Here is a 14,239-nt window from a genome sequence, read left to right on the forward strand (position 1 = left end):
CTGCAGCTCAACAGTTACGTGACGCCCATCTGCATCGCGAGCAAGGAGTTCACCAACAACCTCCTGAAGAACGCGATGGGCACCGTGAGCGGCTGGGGGAGCCTGTTCTTCCGCGGGCGGACGTCCCACGTCCTGCAGGTCCTGAAAGTGCCGTACGTCGACCGCTCCACGTGCCTGAAAAGCAGCACGTTTTCCATCTTGCCGAACATGTTCTGTGCAGGTTACCAAACAGGAGGGAAAGACACCTGTACGGGGGACAGCGGAGGCCCCCACACTACAGACATAGAAGGGACCTGGTTTCTCACCGGAATAACCAGCTGGGGAGAGGACTGCGCGCAGGAGGGCAAATACGGGATCTACACCCGAGTGTCCCGATACGTCAAGTGGATTAAAGAGATGACAAAGCTCCCTCAATCAACACAGACTTAGGCAGTGCTGCTGCTTCCCTCTGGATTGACTGATCGCTGGGGAATCCCGCAGTCCTAATTCAGTTCTTCTTCAATCATGACATTTTGACGCGCGGTGATAATTGAACTAATTTTTCTTTTTTTGAAGAACAAATATCGAGAGCCCAGAGTATGCATGGGAGGGAGGGGCGGGGAGACAAAGCTGCATTCATGATAAATACCCAAATCCTACCCTTCTTCATGAGCCTGTCACTGGGTTCGGCACATTCGTCAATGCAAAGGCCAGGATTTGGCTTCAAGGCAGCAGTATCATGAGCTCATTCAACAAGTGAAAGAATATTACATTGCTCTCTGAAATGATCAGTCAGGAAGCTTGACTCTGGACCTGTTGCATGCAGTAGGCAATCTTTGGGAGAGATCAGTGACCTGTCAGCATTGGCATTTGCATGTGTAAAATGACCTGAAATCAAGGACCTATTAAACTGGTATGGAAGTCGCTGCAGGATTCGCGATAATGATTTCTTATGAGGCCTGTCGAGCTTATGAAAAGATAATTGTTTAGCATCCATCCCCGTGACGCAACACTCTTCAGAGTGATCACATTTAATTAGAAAAGACACGCTCGCTTCCCCTGCTGCTGTCAACTGACACAGCTTTGGTGACTTCATTGGAGCCAGGGAGACTTCAGGCCTGCAACCCCCCACTGCTGTTTCTAACATCTCACATGGTATTTCTGCTCAGGAAGTGCTTGCAAACTGATGCCATTTCAGAGGGGCACTGCCCTTGCCGTAACCAGTTTGCATTAGGGTTGGACCCAGACGCTAACTGCCTCTGCCTTTGGCCAAACTAGATTCTCAAAACCCAGGTTGAGCAGCTCCTCGGCTTCGGAGATGTAGTAAGTCCACGGGCACCTGAGTCCGTGCAGATGCCTGAGGCTCTGCCAGCAGCACCTTGTTCTTGACAGTGCTGAGCATCTTGGCACCCAGGTTATACCTAAGCACCAGCAGGACTTGCAAACGAGGCTCTCCCTGGGGCAATCTCATGGCACGTCTAACCTACAAAGGACAGAAGGAAGAGCAGCAGCACTTTCCCCTCCTCCATCTTTATTGCTGGTTCACCCAGGATGGAGGCCAGCTGGATTCAGTTCCCTTCACCTACATCTTCTCCGTGCAGCCCCAGGTTGCATGGGGTGGGGGTGGGCAGGCACCTCTGAGGTGGACAGGAGCACTCATATCCCCCTGCTGTTGAGGCTCTTCCACTTGGCTTGCAGTCCCTAAAAAGAGAAAGGGCTGAGTGTGCCTGTACACCCTCCAGACCACGCCGGGACAAGAAATGTAAAACCTGCCAACATATCTCCACCACCCCCACAATTACGACACCCCACAACAGAACCAGCACCAGTCCTGGATTTTACACCTGCACCTCCAGAAATGTAATATAATCTCATCCAATGCACCAAATGCCCTATTGGGAGATACATAGGAGAGACCAAACAACAACTGTGCACCAGAATGAGCGCATACTGAAAAGACAAGAATACCCTATGGCCTGTGGGGGCACATTTCTCACAAGAAAACCACTGTCTTTCCAATCTCTCAGTTTTAATCCCCAAAGGGATTTTACAAAACACCTGGCACAGACGAGCCTACGAACTTTGCTTCATCGACCTACTGGATACAAAAAATCGTGGACTAAATATAGACACTGGATTTATGACACACGATAACCTGCTTGACACCTGACTCCCCAAGTACCTCTCCACTATTTACCAGCTACATTCATTCTCTCCTCCAACCCCCCAAACTCCTCAATTTACTTCTTCATTGACTGCCTTTCTTGCCTGCAGACCAACCTCTGGCTTCTTTACTATTCCTCCCATCCAGGAAGAGCACACACCAACTGCAGATGAGTATCTGCGTCCAAAAGCTCGCAAAGAAGAATTTTTCTATTTGAATTGCTCTAATAAAAGATATCAGATTTACCCAAAGAACCTTGTCTTCCTATGTCCTTAGACCAACATGGCTACAACCTATACCAGCGCACACCCTCATGATTAGGGCACAATCTGGGAACAGGAGAGACCCTGGGTCTAATCCTTGCTCCATTAAATAGCTCAGCACTTTCTTCCCAGGTGTGTATGATCCAGCTATTAAATCCTGCACCTCCCCACTCCACCTCGTCCCCAGCCCAGTGACCATTTGACATGTCAAGAACAGCTCCGGCAGGAGGGTTTGAAAACTGTCCCTCACCAATTGATCTACAGCCTGGGGGCTTCAGACTCAAACACCTACCTCTAGGAGGGCTCAGTGCCATGATCCCCAAGTTGAACCTTCATGGTACAGCAAGTAAGTCCTAACTTCTCTATGATTTAAGTCCTAGAGAGAGGCAGGATTCAAACATCTGCCTAGGCTCTATCCTTCCTACTGACAGGTTTGGATGTGCACTGTGGAGGGAGTGTTGCTTTGCAACTTGGGTAGCATTCATTCAATTAGGCACCTAAAAACTTAGCTGCCTCTGCATTTGGTGCTGAAAAACCCACGTGGATCTGCCCTTTGCTGCCCTTTCCACTATGGTTACCTCTAGGTATCTGAATGGGCAATGCCAGATGGTTCCAGAATTAATGGGATTTGAGCTCCGACTGTGATCAATGAGGCACCTACAAAATATAGGAATTGTATTTATTTCAACTAATTTAATAATAATTCACAAATCCAGCATTGTGTAACTTTTTTATCTTTGCCTAGTTTTAGGCATTTCTATTTGTGCTTTGCCCAGAGTTTGTATGAGCTAACACTAGAAGCATTAAAAGGAAAAGCCACTGATGCCCTAAAATGACCCAAAACATTTCCCTTGAACTCTGATGACCCGAAGCATTGAACATTCAGCCATCTGAATGGTAAGTGCTGATTTTGGGCGGCAATTTCATTCCACTGCTTTTGTGGCCTCCAGATATCCATCACCTTTGTAAGGAAAACAGCATTAACATCTTACCTGGAAAAAGTATGTACATGCAGCTGATCAATGGGCACAGGAACAAAACCATACCTTGCTAAGTGAGGCCACGTGCTCGCATACACTCCAGAAAATCCAAGCCTGGGATTCAATTTTTTGCTTGAACTCCTGAGTTATTGCTAGTTACAAGAGCTAATTACAGCTCGGTACAGTCAGGGAATCTTTGGTATGACAGCACGTTTCATAAAAAGATCATTTCTAGTTAAACTGTAAGCTGAAGAACTTGAAGCAAGATGAGATGTGTCTAATAACAGGTATCATGTCTGGACCCAGAGTTTTAGAGTTTTGCACTTGTATTTTGTCTTGGACCCACACTGCTACCAAATACATCCCTGTTCATTCCCCCTTTCCCCATCCGCTCTTTGCCCCTGTGCAACACGGGAGACTGGACCAGAGGGATCTATGGTTTGACCCAATAAATGGCAATATGTTCATCAGTCCCACTGTGTATTTTGTGGATCCACTGGCCCTACCCATGCCACTCCCTGCAGTTTTGCCCTAGGCAGACTCTGATAGCTTTGTGGACAGCAGTCATGTCTTGCAAGAACCAGGGTCCTGTAGGTCTTATGGTCTTATTCATAGTGCTCCACTACTCTAAGAGATGAAGGGATATTCTTGAAAGCTAAACTAAACAGAGGGTACACAGACTGGTACAGGGACACATCAAATTCTGGGTCTGTTACATGTGTCCACAACTAAGCGAGTTACCCTGAGCAATCACATTTCCCAAACCCAAGGATAGTGCAATAAATATACTAGGAAAAACTTTTGAAGTAGATAATTATTGGCTCCGGTCACCTCTGGTTTCCACTGAAACCCAATGAAGTGTACTAAAATAGTAGACTTTGGCACTGGTCACTCCACATGCCGATGTCCCGGGTTCATCACTCAGCTCAGCTTTGGGAATAGATCCACAGACCTCAGCAAATCCTGGGCCCATCAGGGGACACTTCCTTGATTTGCAAGGTCACCTACCTACCTAGCTTCTTCCTTCCTTTCCAGAGGCAAAATAATAGGGAAGAAAACACTCACTGCTTTTTGCACATTCACTGTATCATTGTTTCATTCATAACATTTCTGCCAAGGTCACTGCTGCAGTGAAAACCACTGGAAAAACATTGTGTGCACCTGTCCGACAACAGCAAGTATGCAGCAATCCTGGCACTACAGTGCCTGAGAAGCACGCCACGGGAAGGTGAATAAATTGCTACATGGCTCGCCCACCTTCGGCATTATTCAAATGTGAGCTTGATTACTTACTTGTATAACCAGGGTAAACCTGTGCATTAAAATGGATGAAAAAGCAAATAGCCAGGAGGTAAACTAGACCCCCATGCTACAGCAAAACTAAAATATTGCCTGTAAGCATGATTATGCTGGTGTAAAAGGGGTGGGTGGGACTTAAGTGCTTGGGAGCATATGCTAACTGATCTCATGCAAGTGTTCGGTGTGTCCTTTGTCCGTCTCTCCCCAGTTGAACTAATTTTCATCTTATTTCTCAAGAGAACCAAAGTATTTGGGCAGGGGTTGAACTAGAAGTGACCTCCTGAGGTCTTTTCCAACCCTCATTTTCTATTCTATAGTTGTAATTTTTACCTCGCATGACTAGCAAGTTCCGTGGACATCAACACCAGTTACTAATAGGCTCTGGACCTCAGGTTTGGACCTGACCTCGATCTCAATTCAACGCCTTTAAATCCCACTGAAGTCAACAGGATGGAGCATGCACTCAAGTGTTTCCTTGAATCGGGGCCATCCATAGCGCTGATACCGTGCAACCTTCAATCCTCAACTCCTTACCCCTCTAGTGCTGGGTCTTTCTTTGCAACAAGTCAGGTGTGTCAAATTGTACAGCAGGATGGAGATACAGATCAATGCTCCTGAAGGACACTGAGATTTAGAGCAAGATTTATAGTCTGTATTTGAGGCTGCAGCAGGAAAAGTGCAATGCTTTTGTCACCAGTTTATCTACCAGTAAGCAAATCAGATCTTTTCTGATGTCTCTGCATACTATTTGCAGTCAGAACATGTACAATTAGGGCTGTTAGGAAGAAATGAAATGTAACTGCCTTTGTAAAGGCAAAGTGCAGAAGCTTTTAGGATATAATTAAACATTCTCATATGAATTTCTTTATTTAACAATGTTTGAGTTTTAAATATAGATTTAACACATTTTTTACAAGTACATATACAATATAGTTCATTTAAATTTGCGAACAGGGAAAATCCTCTGCTTCATTTTGTAGTACCATATACATGAACAGCTTAGTTAAACCATGTACTTCAGGTAACATAACATTAATTGTGCAAAGTTTCAAATGTTAAAAGTCTAAGACTGCACATTCAGGTTTGCAGAACTTATCCATCTCATAAATTAATAAAAGCCTGGATTGAACACTATGGAAGACAAAGAAGATTAAAACCATTTCAATATGCAATGTGTGCTATGTTTTAAACATTAATATTTACATCTGTACCTCAAAAATGTGTACTTATTATGACAAGAATTGTTACTACTATCAGTAGTCCTGACAGTACTTCAAGAGAATCTTATTTTTAGTCCTAACAAGTGCATTGTGATTCAGTTTAAAATAGAAATATACTTGAATGACTTAAAAATTGTCCATTAGGAATTCCAGTGATTGGACAATGTTGGGATATTTCTAGGGTTTTTTTTTGCAATGATGCTTAATTCAAATCCAACTGATCAAAATGAATGAGGTATTCTCTACAGTACTCAATAGATACATTAGCAAAGTGCCAGAGCGCGTAAGAACTGTATACTAGTGTACTATGAAATGTCCTGTACAGTTCCAATGACAGCTCTTCATTAACTCAAGGACTCCTTTGTACAAAAGTGATCACTGGAAAAAAAAAAACTGCACCGTGTAACAATGTTTACTTTCACCATAACACTAAGGTCTTGCGGTTCACCGATCAAATGGGTCCCTCCGTCCACAGTGTACAATATTTCGGTCAGATGGGACAGCGTAAATTCAAGTCTACATGCATTCCACTAACCCTGTTTTTTTAGCACATCCAGAATTATCTTCGTACACATCAATTAAAAGCTAAACCACCTGCACATGTGTATTACAAGAAGAAACCTGGACAAAGAAACGCTCAATAAATTATGAAAATCATTAATATTCTCCCTCCCACCCCACCCCCCCAAAAAAAGTTCAGTAGGTAAGGTATCAGTAAAGATGCTGAAAAGTACAGTCTTATAACATTTTTAGTGCAAACATGGACATTTAACTTACAGTTATGGCACGTGTTCCAGAAGTACAATACGTTAAATGTAAACTTCAACACTTGCTAGATACAGGTTTTAGCCTCGGGACACTTTGGAGCCCTAGGTGATTTTTGACAACCCTGAGTTGTCAGTTAGCAGGCCTGATCCAAAGCTCATGGAAACCAATAGGGATCTTTCTGGTGACTACCACAGGCTTTGCATCAGACCTTAAGTGCAAAAAGAGATTCTTTAGCATTATTGCATCATCATATCAACGAACCAGATGATGATCTTACTGTACATTACATTCATGTAACTGAAATATATTTAAACCTGTTCCATAAAAATTAACCGGATCAGAAATGTAGCTTTTTCAATTTTTTTTTTTTTTGGTTTACCAAAACTTAACTTTCATTTGCAATCAATGGCAACAAATATTGTCAGAGAGTAAGTAGATAAAACCTTCAACCTGTAGAATAAATGTCGGGCTTCTAAACAAAGTGTGTAGAACGAAAAGCTGCTGATATACTTCTTGGATGAAAATTAATGGATGTCATGGAAAAATAGCAAGTAAAAATAAAACAATACTGTACTTTCCTCAGGGGGAAAAAAAACGAAAGAGCGAAGAATGGCTTCCTTTATGACTATGACAAACTGCAGCCCCATTCAGTGCAGATGAAGTTGTGAAGATCTGTGAATGTGATGAATAGTACAGGGTAACTCCAACTACTGTGCTATTTCTCTGTAACACCTAGTTCAAAGTTTCCAAACGAGCATCAAAAAATGGGATGCTACTAGTTCACTCTTAGTTCAGGGGGCACTAAACTTTCTTGGGTTACACAGGGCAGCATCTATAAAGTAATGAAGAATGATGTTAATATTGTAGCATCTTATTCCAAGAATACATCATTTCCTGTAACCATGTCACATTTGTACAATATGAATGGGCCAAATCTAGTAGTACTCCCACTAATTTCAGCGGGAGTCTTTGTCAAACAAGGATCGTGACCCTCATTTGAGTTCAATAATCCACCCACTGATTACCACCCCACAGCCAGCTGATACCTCTCTACATTTACGTCCTGTGTAACTCCACTGCTTCTTTACAGAGTAACAAAAAGTTTGCTATATGCGCTGATCAGAATCTCAGCTTGTAAAAGGTAGACCCTGCTTTCTGTTTCAAAGGCAAAAAGTCAACATCGTTTTTAATGGACCCTGCATACATAATTCTGTTCGCATAAATGATAAATCTTGCGACTGAATCCGTTAAAGTGCATGAGTAATAGTGCAAAACACTTACATTATATCTGCAAAGCTACACGTGAGATATTAAATAGAATGTGTACCATACTTGTGAATTCTGGCAAACATGCTTGTTTAAACTTGTGAGAGCTCGGCATTTTCAACACAGTACAATACAGTGTGGTCAGTTTAAACCAAGTGGCCCAGAGTGCCACATGTGACACTTGATACCAGTTCACTGAAGTCAACAGGAAGATACCTCCTCCTCCCCCTGATTGCCACAAGCATTGCAATTAAGCCAATAATGCATACTTCTAAGCGATAATGACCCACTGCATTAACCAAAGGGATATGCAATGTATGTCCATAGGGCTCCTATAGTTGGGGAATATCCTTAATTATGCTTTGCTGAAAGCACAGTGCATCCACATATATAATACAAGCCCTTACAGCTTGAAGGGGCTAATTTGGTGGTCAGCATAGTGTTGCTACTTGAAATCATGAACAGAACAGAAGCAAGAGTTAACTAAGACCCTGACCCTATCACGAGCTCATGCCAATGTTTCCTTCTGGATCCTCCTTCAAATGAATGAGGGGACCATGTAGGAAGAACTCATGGCAGCAAACCCCTGGGAAGAAGTCTTTCAACTCTGATGCTCCTGAATATCTTTTCTTAGGGACTGGACTCAAGTCACGATTCAGCCTAGACTCCAATTTTGCTGCCATCGCTTCGCATCTGCAAAATAACTGCACCTCAACTAATTGCTGTCACAGCTCATTGTTTGTTCGGTGGGCTCAAGGAGAGGTATTGTTCCTAGCTGTCCAAAGCTTTGTCTGCATGCTGAGTCTGATCAGTTATACCACTGCAGAGATATCGTATAAGCCCCTATGGTGACACCCTGATTCCAAATCCACAATCGGTGGCCACCACAGGAGTGCCAAGCTCCTGTTGTATTAGAGTTAACCTCAATGAATGACTTCCAAGATACGGCTCTTCACCCGCTCAGCAATACTGGTAACCTACACACACGTGCACCACATTGCAAGGTGTGAGGTTTCAGCCTTAAAACGTGCCCCAGAGGCCTGTATCTCTATCAGCTACACCACTACCCCATCTAATGTGTTTTTCCCCTTTTACTCCCTGATGGCTTTTGCAATGCACCATTAGCAAAATATTATCTCTAAAGGCAAATGCATATACACACACAGTTGCAAAGAGGCCACTTAACACTCTTTTTAAGTGCAGATCCAACATTTTTCCTGAGTATTTGCAGGTGGGATTATCAGGAACACTCCCATTGCATGCCACAAGAATTGACAGCAATAGATAATGAACTAGACCAACACTGAAAGCTTCTGAAACCTCAAGTCTTTGTCTAGTCCTCTTGAATATATGCAAATACCTTGTGGGGCAGCTCAGAGTCATTTCACGCAGGGGCCTGATTCTCATCTTATTTATGTCTGTGTAAATCAAGCCAGGCACCTATGGAGTTGCATTACCATATATTAGCAGAGACTCAGACTGGCAGCCTCTACAGAGGTAACTGGATGCAATTTCTTTTGTACCTGGGCCTCGAGTCTTGCAAGCGGATTTGCAGAGGCAGACCCTTACTGTAAGCCAGTGGGGCTCAAGATTTCCCACCCCTATAAGCACCCTTTGGAAAGGAGGCTTGGTTTCCAACAGCCCAGATCTGAGCTAGCAAATAGTAGCAAAAGTCCTTCCAACTTTCACTCACTTTGGCACCCTATGCCCAACCCCCATGGGGCTATATGCACATATTTCATGTATTGCAGCTACTAACTGAAGAGTCTCAAAGCTGTAGAAAAGTAGATGGATATTGTAAACTTCTGGAGGACACACATTAATAGGTAGAGTTGGACAGGATTTTAGTCTACAGTTAATACTACTTGAAAGGACACTTTTTAAAGCGATTACTCCTATAAACAAGCATAGTCTGTTCCTTATTTTTCTGCCTTCCCACCCCATTTGGGGCGTTTACTAGCACTTCGTGAATAGCCAGTCTGATTATATTCTTTTTTATAGCCCATCCAATCCCCAGTCCTATGAATACTGGAGTAGATTGGATGCTACATGCATGCCCAATTGGTATAATTAATGGGTCTATTTGTGCAACAAGAGGCCTAGTTTCCATTGTTCACATGGCTGGCTTTCTTTTCACTTTTTTCTTATCCAGGAACTGGGGAATGGAAAAGCCACATGCAAAAACAGAGCAACGTGATTGTAAACCCTCACTAATAAGGAAGGCACCCCAGAACAGGTCAAATACCTGCAGCACTTGTCATCATTGTCTTTTTTTTTTTTAACTGACCATGTTCCAAGTGAATGTCCTTCAAACCGGGAATAATAGTCTAGTCCCTTAACCTAGCATGAAAAAACATCCACATGGCATGTCTTTCAGCATGCTGAAACTCAGAAACACCTACAGAAGCACATCTGGCATCATCTACTCTGATTGCAGTATTTGGTGTGAGCAAGATGTTTTTTCCTTTTAGCAGCATTTCTTTGACACTGCTGAGAGACCAGAAGAGAAGAGAAAGAGCTTAACTTCTATTTGAGACAGGAGGCTGCAGTGTTTTCTGGCATGAATGTCGGGCCAGGGAAACGAAAGCAAGCCACAAATCTCTTCCTGTGTTGTGGCAAGGACCTCAGTCCCTGCCATCCCAGTTCCTAATGTGTGATTAATGAGGTGCTGCAGCACTGCCAGAAAGCTAGGGGGGGTGACAGGTCTTTTCTTCATCGACACAAATGCCTGACAGTAAATCATGGGAATGACTGATCTTTGGCATTGTTGGCCACAAATGGCATTTTTTAGGGATGGGAGGGTCCTTTGTGGAGCTGCATTGCCTGTTGTAAACCAGATCGTTCACCTCAAGTGGAAACAGTCCTAAGTTATCAAAGAAAATATTTTCTATCAACTCGCATTAAAGATAGCTCAAATGGCCATGTCACGTATGTCTGCTTTAGCAAGGCACCTTAAGCTACATGCTTAAACCTAAGTAGAAGCGATTGCTTGAACATTAGTATTTCATGAACATGCATGCTGTCTAGAAAATCCTTTCACTATGGCTAAAAACAGATGGCAGGTCCTGTCCAGATGGACTGCCTGGGCTTTGACGAAACAGGGAGGCGACACTGTTATTTAATGCATACAACTGGAACAGCCATTAACTGGAATTAACCCCAATGGTCCCTGGGGAATACGCGTTATCTCCATGCTTCGCTGGTACTTAGGGTGGCACAATGAGTTTGTATGCCTATAGGATGCGAGAATAAAAATATGCTGTCCCAGGGGAAATTGCCTGACTGTTTTTAGCCTATGAGATTTATACCTCCAGCGCCAAGTGATTTCTGCTGCTCTTTAATGCACTCAGAAATCCATGTACAAAGTGGAATATTTAAGTCTGGGTCTCCACAAATCTAGCACTTGTTTGCTAAGGATGAAGCAAGAGCTGGATTAGCAGTTACAACTCATTTATTTTTAAGGTAAGACTTGCATGGAGCATAATAAAACTCTCTCTCCCTCCACCAAGCACTATTCAGTGCCCTTTCAATTAATGGTATCATCATGATCCAAATTCCTTAGTGGAAGGCAGTGATATCTACCTGGAACGGGAGGAGCTAGGACAAAAACCAGTTGCAGCAGACCGGCTTCACAACTAACACTCATTGATATAGCAGAGTATAGCTTCTAGGAGGATTTTGCAGCCTGTCTCTCAAATGCACCCTCCTCTTTTTTGGTTTACTTGTGGTATGACCTCCTTTCTCCCCCTTCCAGCCCCCCCCCCCCCTTTTTTGCGGGTGCAGTTTAGGGTGTTTTGAAGGGATGTGCACCTTCCCATCTGCAAAGGGAGCTTCTTCCAGCTTTTTTGGAATAAGCAGCTTGAGGAACTAATGAAAAAAACATTTTTGTATCAGTTCCCTAAAATAAAAGCAGCCCCTAAAACAACTGGAAAAGATTCTGAGCTGATTTCTTATTTTTAGAGGAAGTTTTAATCTCTGTCTCAGAAGCTAGAGACAGACATTACACAATAAACCGATTTAAGTGATCAGAAACTGGCTGCAACCTGTAACAGAACAGATGTTCAGTGCACATAAACCAGTTTGAAAATGGCTGCAACCAATTTGGGATGAACCTGGTTGAATGTAGTATTAGATTCAACGTAATATTAGATGTCTGTCCCAGATCAGACGGGATGTAGATTCAGGAATGAGACAACAGAGAGGATTTTTGGTATATTGCTCACGAGACCTCTTCCCTGCTGATCTCCGAATGGATTTTAAGGCATAGAACCCTGCTTTTTTCATTAAATGTTGAGGTCTCTGGATATGATGGCTTTGCACTGAAATAATAAACTCCTAGGATCTTCTATGGCTTGGTTGTGGATTTCCCTGTATTTGGCTTTGAGGGTTTGAGTTCATGACAAGATAGGACCAAGAAAAAAAACTCAAAGCTGCCAACCTCTGTGATATGATAGCATCACATTTCATACAACAATAAAAATAGACACCAGAAGACCCCACGATTTCTGCATCTCAGCCACTCCAGTTCAAATTCACTTTTGCTTATACAGAGGGGGTGTTTTAGCCATCCCTAGTAATTCAGCTTAGGCTCTGAAGTGAAGCATGGGAACGGGTTACCAGAGAGGTGGTGCAGTCTCCATCCTCGGAGGTTTTTAAGCCCTGAGTAGACAAAGCTTTGGCTGGGATGATGGAGTTGGGGCTGGTCCTGCTTTGAGCAGGGGGTTGGACTAGCTGTGATCTCCTGAGGTCCCTTCCCACCCTCATTTCCTATGAGTCTATGATTTTAAGTTTACCGGTGTTGTTTCTGTTGGTATGTCATTAGACCAGACTACAGTCAAATCCTACCCTCACTTATTCCCAGGTAGTTGCATTATCTTCAATCACCCTCCATTACACAGGCTAAACATAGGGCTGCATTTTGCTTTGGCAAAAGTCAGCGACTGTGATCCAATGTATACAAAAACATAGAGCTAATGAGTATGAAAATACCAGCTGTAAACCACTGTTCAGAGCACACGTGCACAGTAATTGCAAAGAGATGACATCATGGGAAACCACTAGAAACCAGGAAGATTTTTATATCATGGCTAAAAATTTCAACCTTCAATGGTTAAAATTAGGCACCAAACTCCATATTTAGTCACCTAGAAAAATGGCCTGATTTTCAGAGGCACCGAGACCCTCCAGTTTCTCTAGAACTTAATGGAAAATGCAGCCAATGTACAAACAGCCTGAAATCTTCTGATTTGTTCCTACGCTTTATGAGACACACTTTAAACTACGCACGTAGTGTCATACGCACGTGTATGACCTCTTTAATAACACAAAATACCATTGCATAACAATTCTGAAAACCCTTTTTCTAGGCTTGGACACTGTGACAGACCCTAAGGGACTTAAGGGAAATAAGTCTTATGGACAAGTAAAAATATGGAAGGTGTATGAGTGTCCTCACACACACTTACACACACATACACGTCGTGCATATTCAGCAACGGACCTCTCCTTTGCAAACGGCATCAAGAAATTTTGCAAGCTGAGAAAAATCATTGGATGACTAGAATAGTTACAACTTTGGGAACCTTATGGGTTTTGTTGCAAATACACTACATATATTCAGTGACTTTTTTCTTAACAACAAGGAGAGAGAGTCTTGAGCTTAAACAGGCAAGAAAATACCTTGGATTGTCCTACCAAATTGGCTAAAGTGCACATAAGTATTGAGTCTGGAATTGCTTGAATGACCAGTAAATACAGAAATATAGAGCAAGGAAAGAGCTTACAGTATAGAGAGCAAATAGGAACTACCTACCAAGTGTCACCTGCCCCAGTTAAAGATAGATCATTAGCAATGTGTCGGTGGCAGTGCGGGACTCCCCGATTCAAAGCTATTCTTCTGTATCTTTTCCCCCGTAAAACTTTTCTCAGTTTTTACTCAATGACATGGTCCCTAGTGGCCCAACCCCTATAAAACAAGCCAATGGGCAAAGCCTACTTGCAACCTGCCACCAGACAGCATTTGTGACTAGTGGGATCTCAAAAATTTGCTCATAAAAAAAACACCGTGCAGGCACACATTATGTTATCCAGGAGTTTCTGATAGAGTCAAGATGGTCTGATTTTGAATATATCCTCTATTCATCCTGGTGAAATCTGATACCAAACAATGCACTAAGTCCCTGTTAAAATCATTCCAGGCTACCTGGGATGAGAAAAACTTGACATAAGTGATGTAGTAACATTTCACAGGGGAAAAAATGAAAAAGAATATTCGGTACTGAAAAAAAATGAAGAAAAAAA

At 42.8% G+C, this 14,239-nt stretch overlaps 2 protein-coding genes across 2 annotated transcripts in view; one reads left to right on the forward strand and one right to left on the reverse strand.

Annotated features, from left to right (window-relative positions):
- Nucleotides 1-903, forward strand: part of F9 (coagulation factor IX) — a 17,280-nt gene extending 16,377 nt beyond the window's left edge. Inside the window, exon 8 of the mRNA XM_019536175.1 lies at nucleotides 7-903. Within this exon, the coding sequence (XP_019391720.1) occupies nucleotides 7-429 (423 nt within the window). The 3' untranslated portion in view covers nucleotides 430-903. The remainder of the gene's footprint in view (nucleotides 1-6) is intronic.
- Nucleotides 904-5,536: 4,633 nt separating this feature from the next.
- MCF2 (MCF.2 cell line derived transforming sequence) overlaps nucleotides 5,537-14,239 on the reverse strand; it is a 70,662-nt gene continuing 61,959 nt past the window's right edge. The window contains exon 29 of the mRNA XM_019536176.1: nucleotides 5,537-7,505. Within this exon, the coding sequence (XP_019391721.1) occupies nucleotide 7,505 (1 nt within the window). The 3' untranslated portion in view covers nucleotides 5,537-7,504. The remainder of the gene's footprint in view (nucleotides 7,506-14,239) is intronic.

This window comes from Crocodylus porosus, unplaced genomic scaffold (genome assembly GCF_001723895.1).
Source record: "Crocodylus porosus isolate Cpor-Errol unplaced genomic scaffold, CroPor_comp1, whole genome shotgun sequence".
Lineage (NCBI taxonomy): Eukaryota > Metazoa > Chordata > Crocodylia > Crocodylidae > Crocodylus > Crocodylus porosus.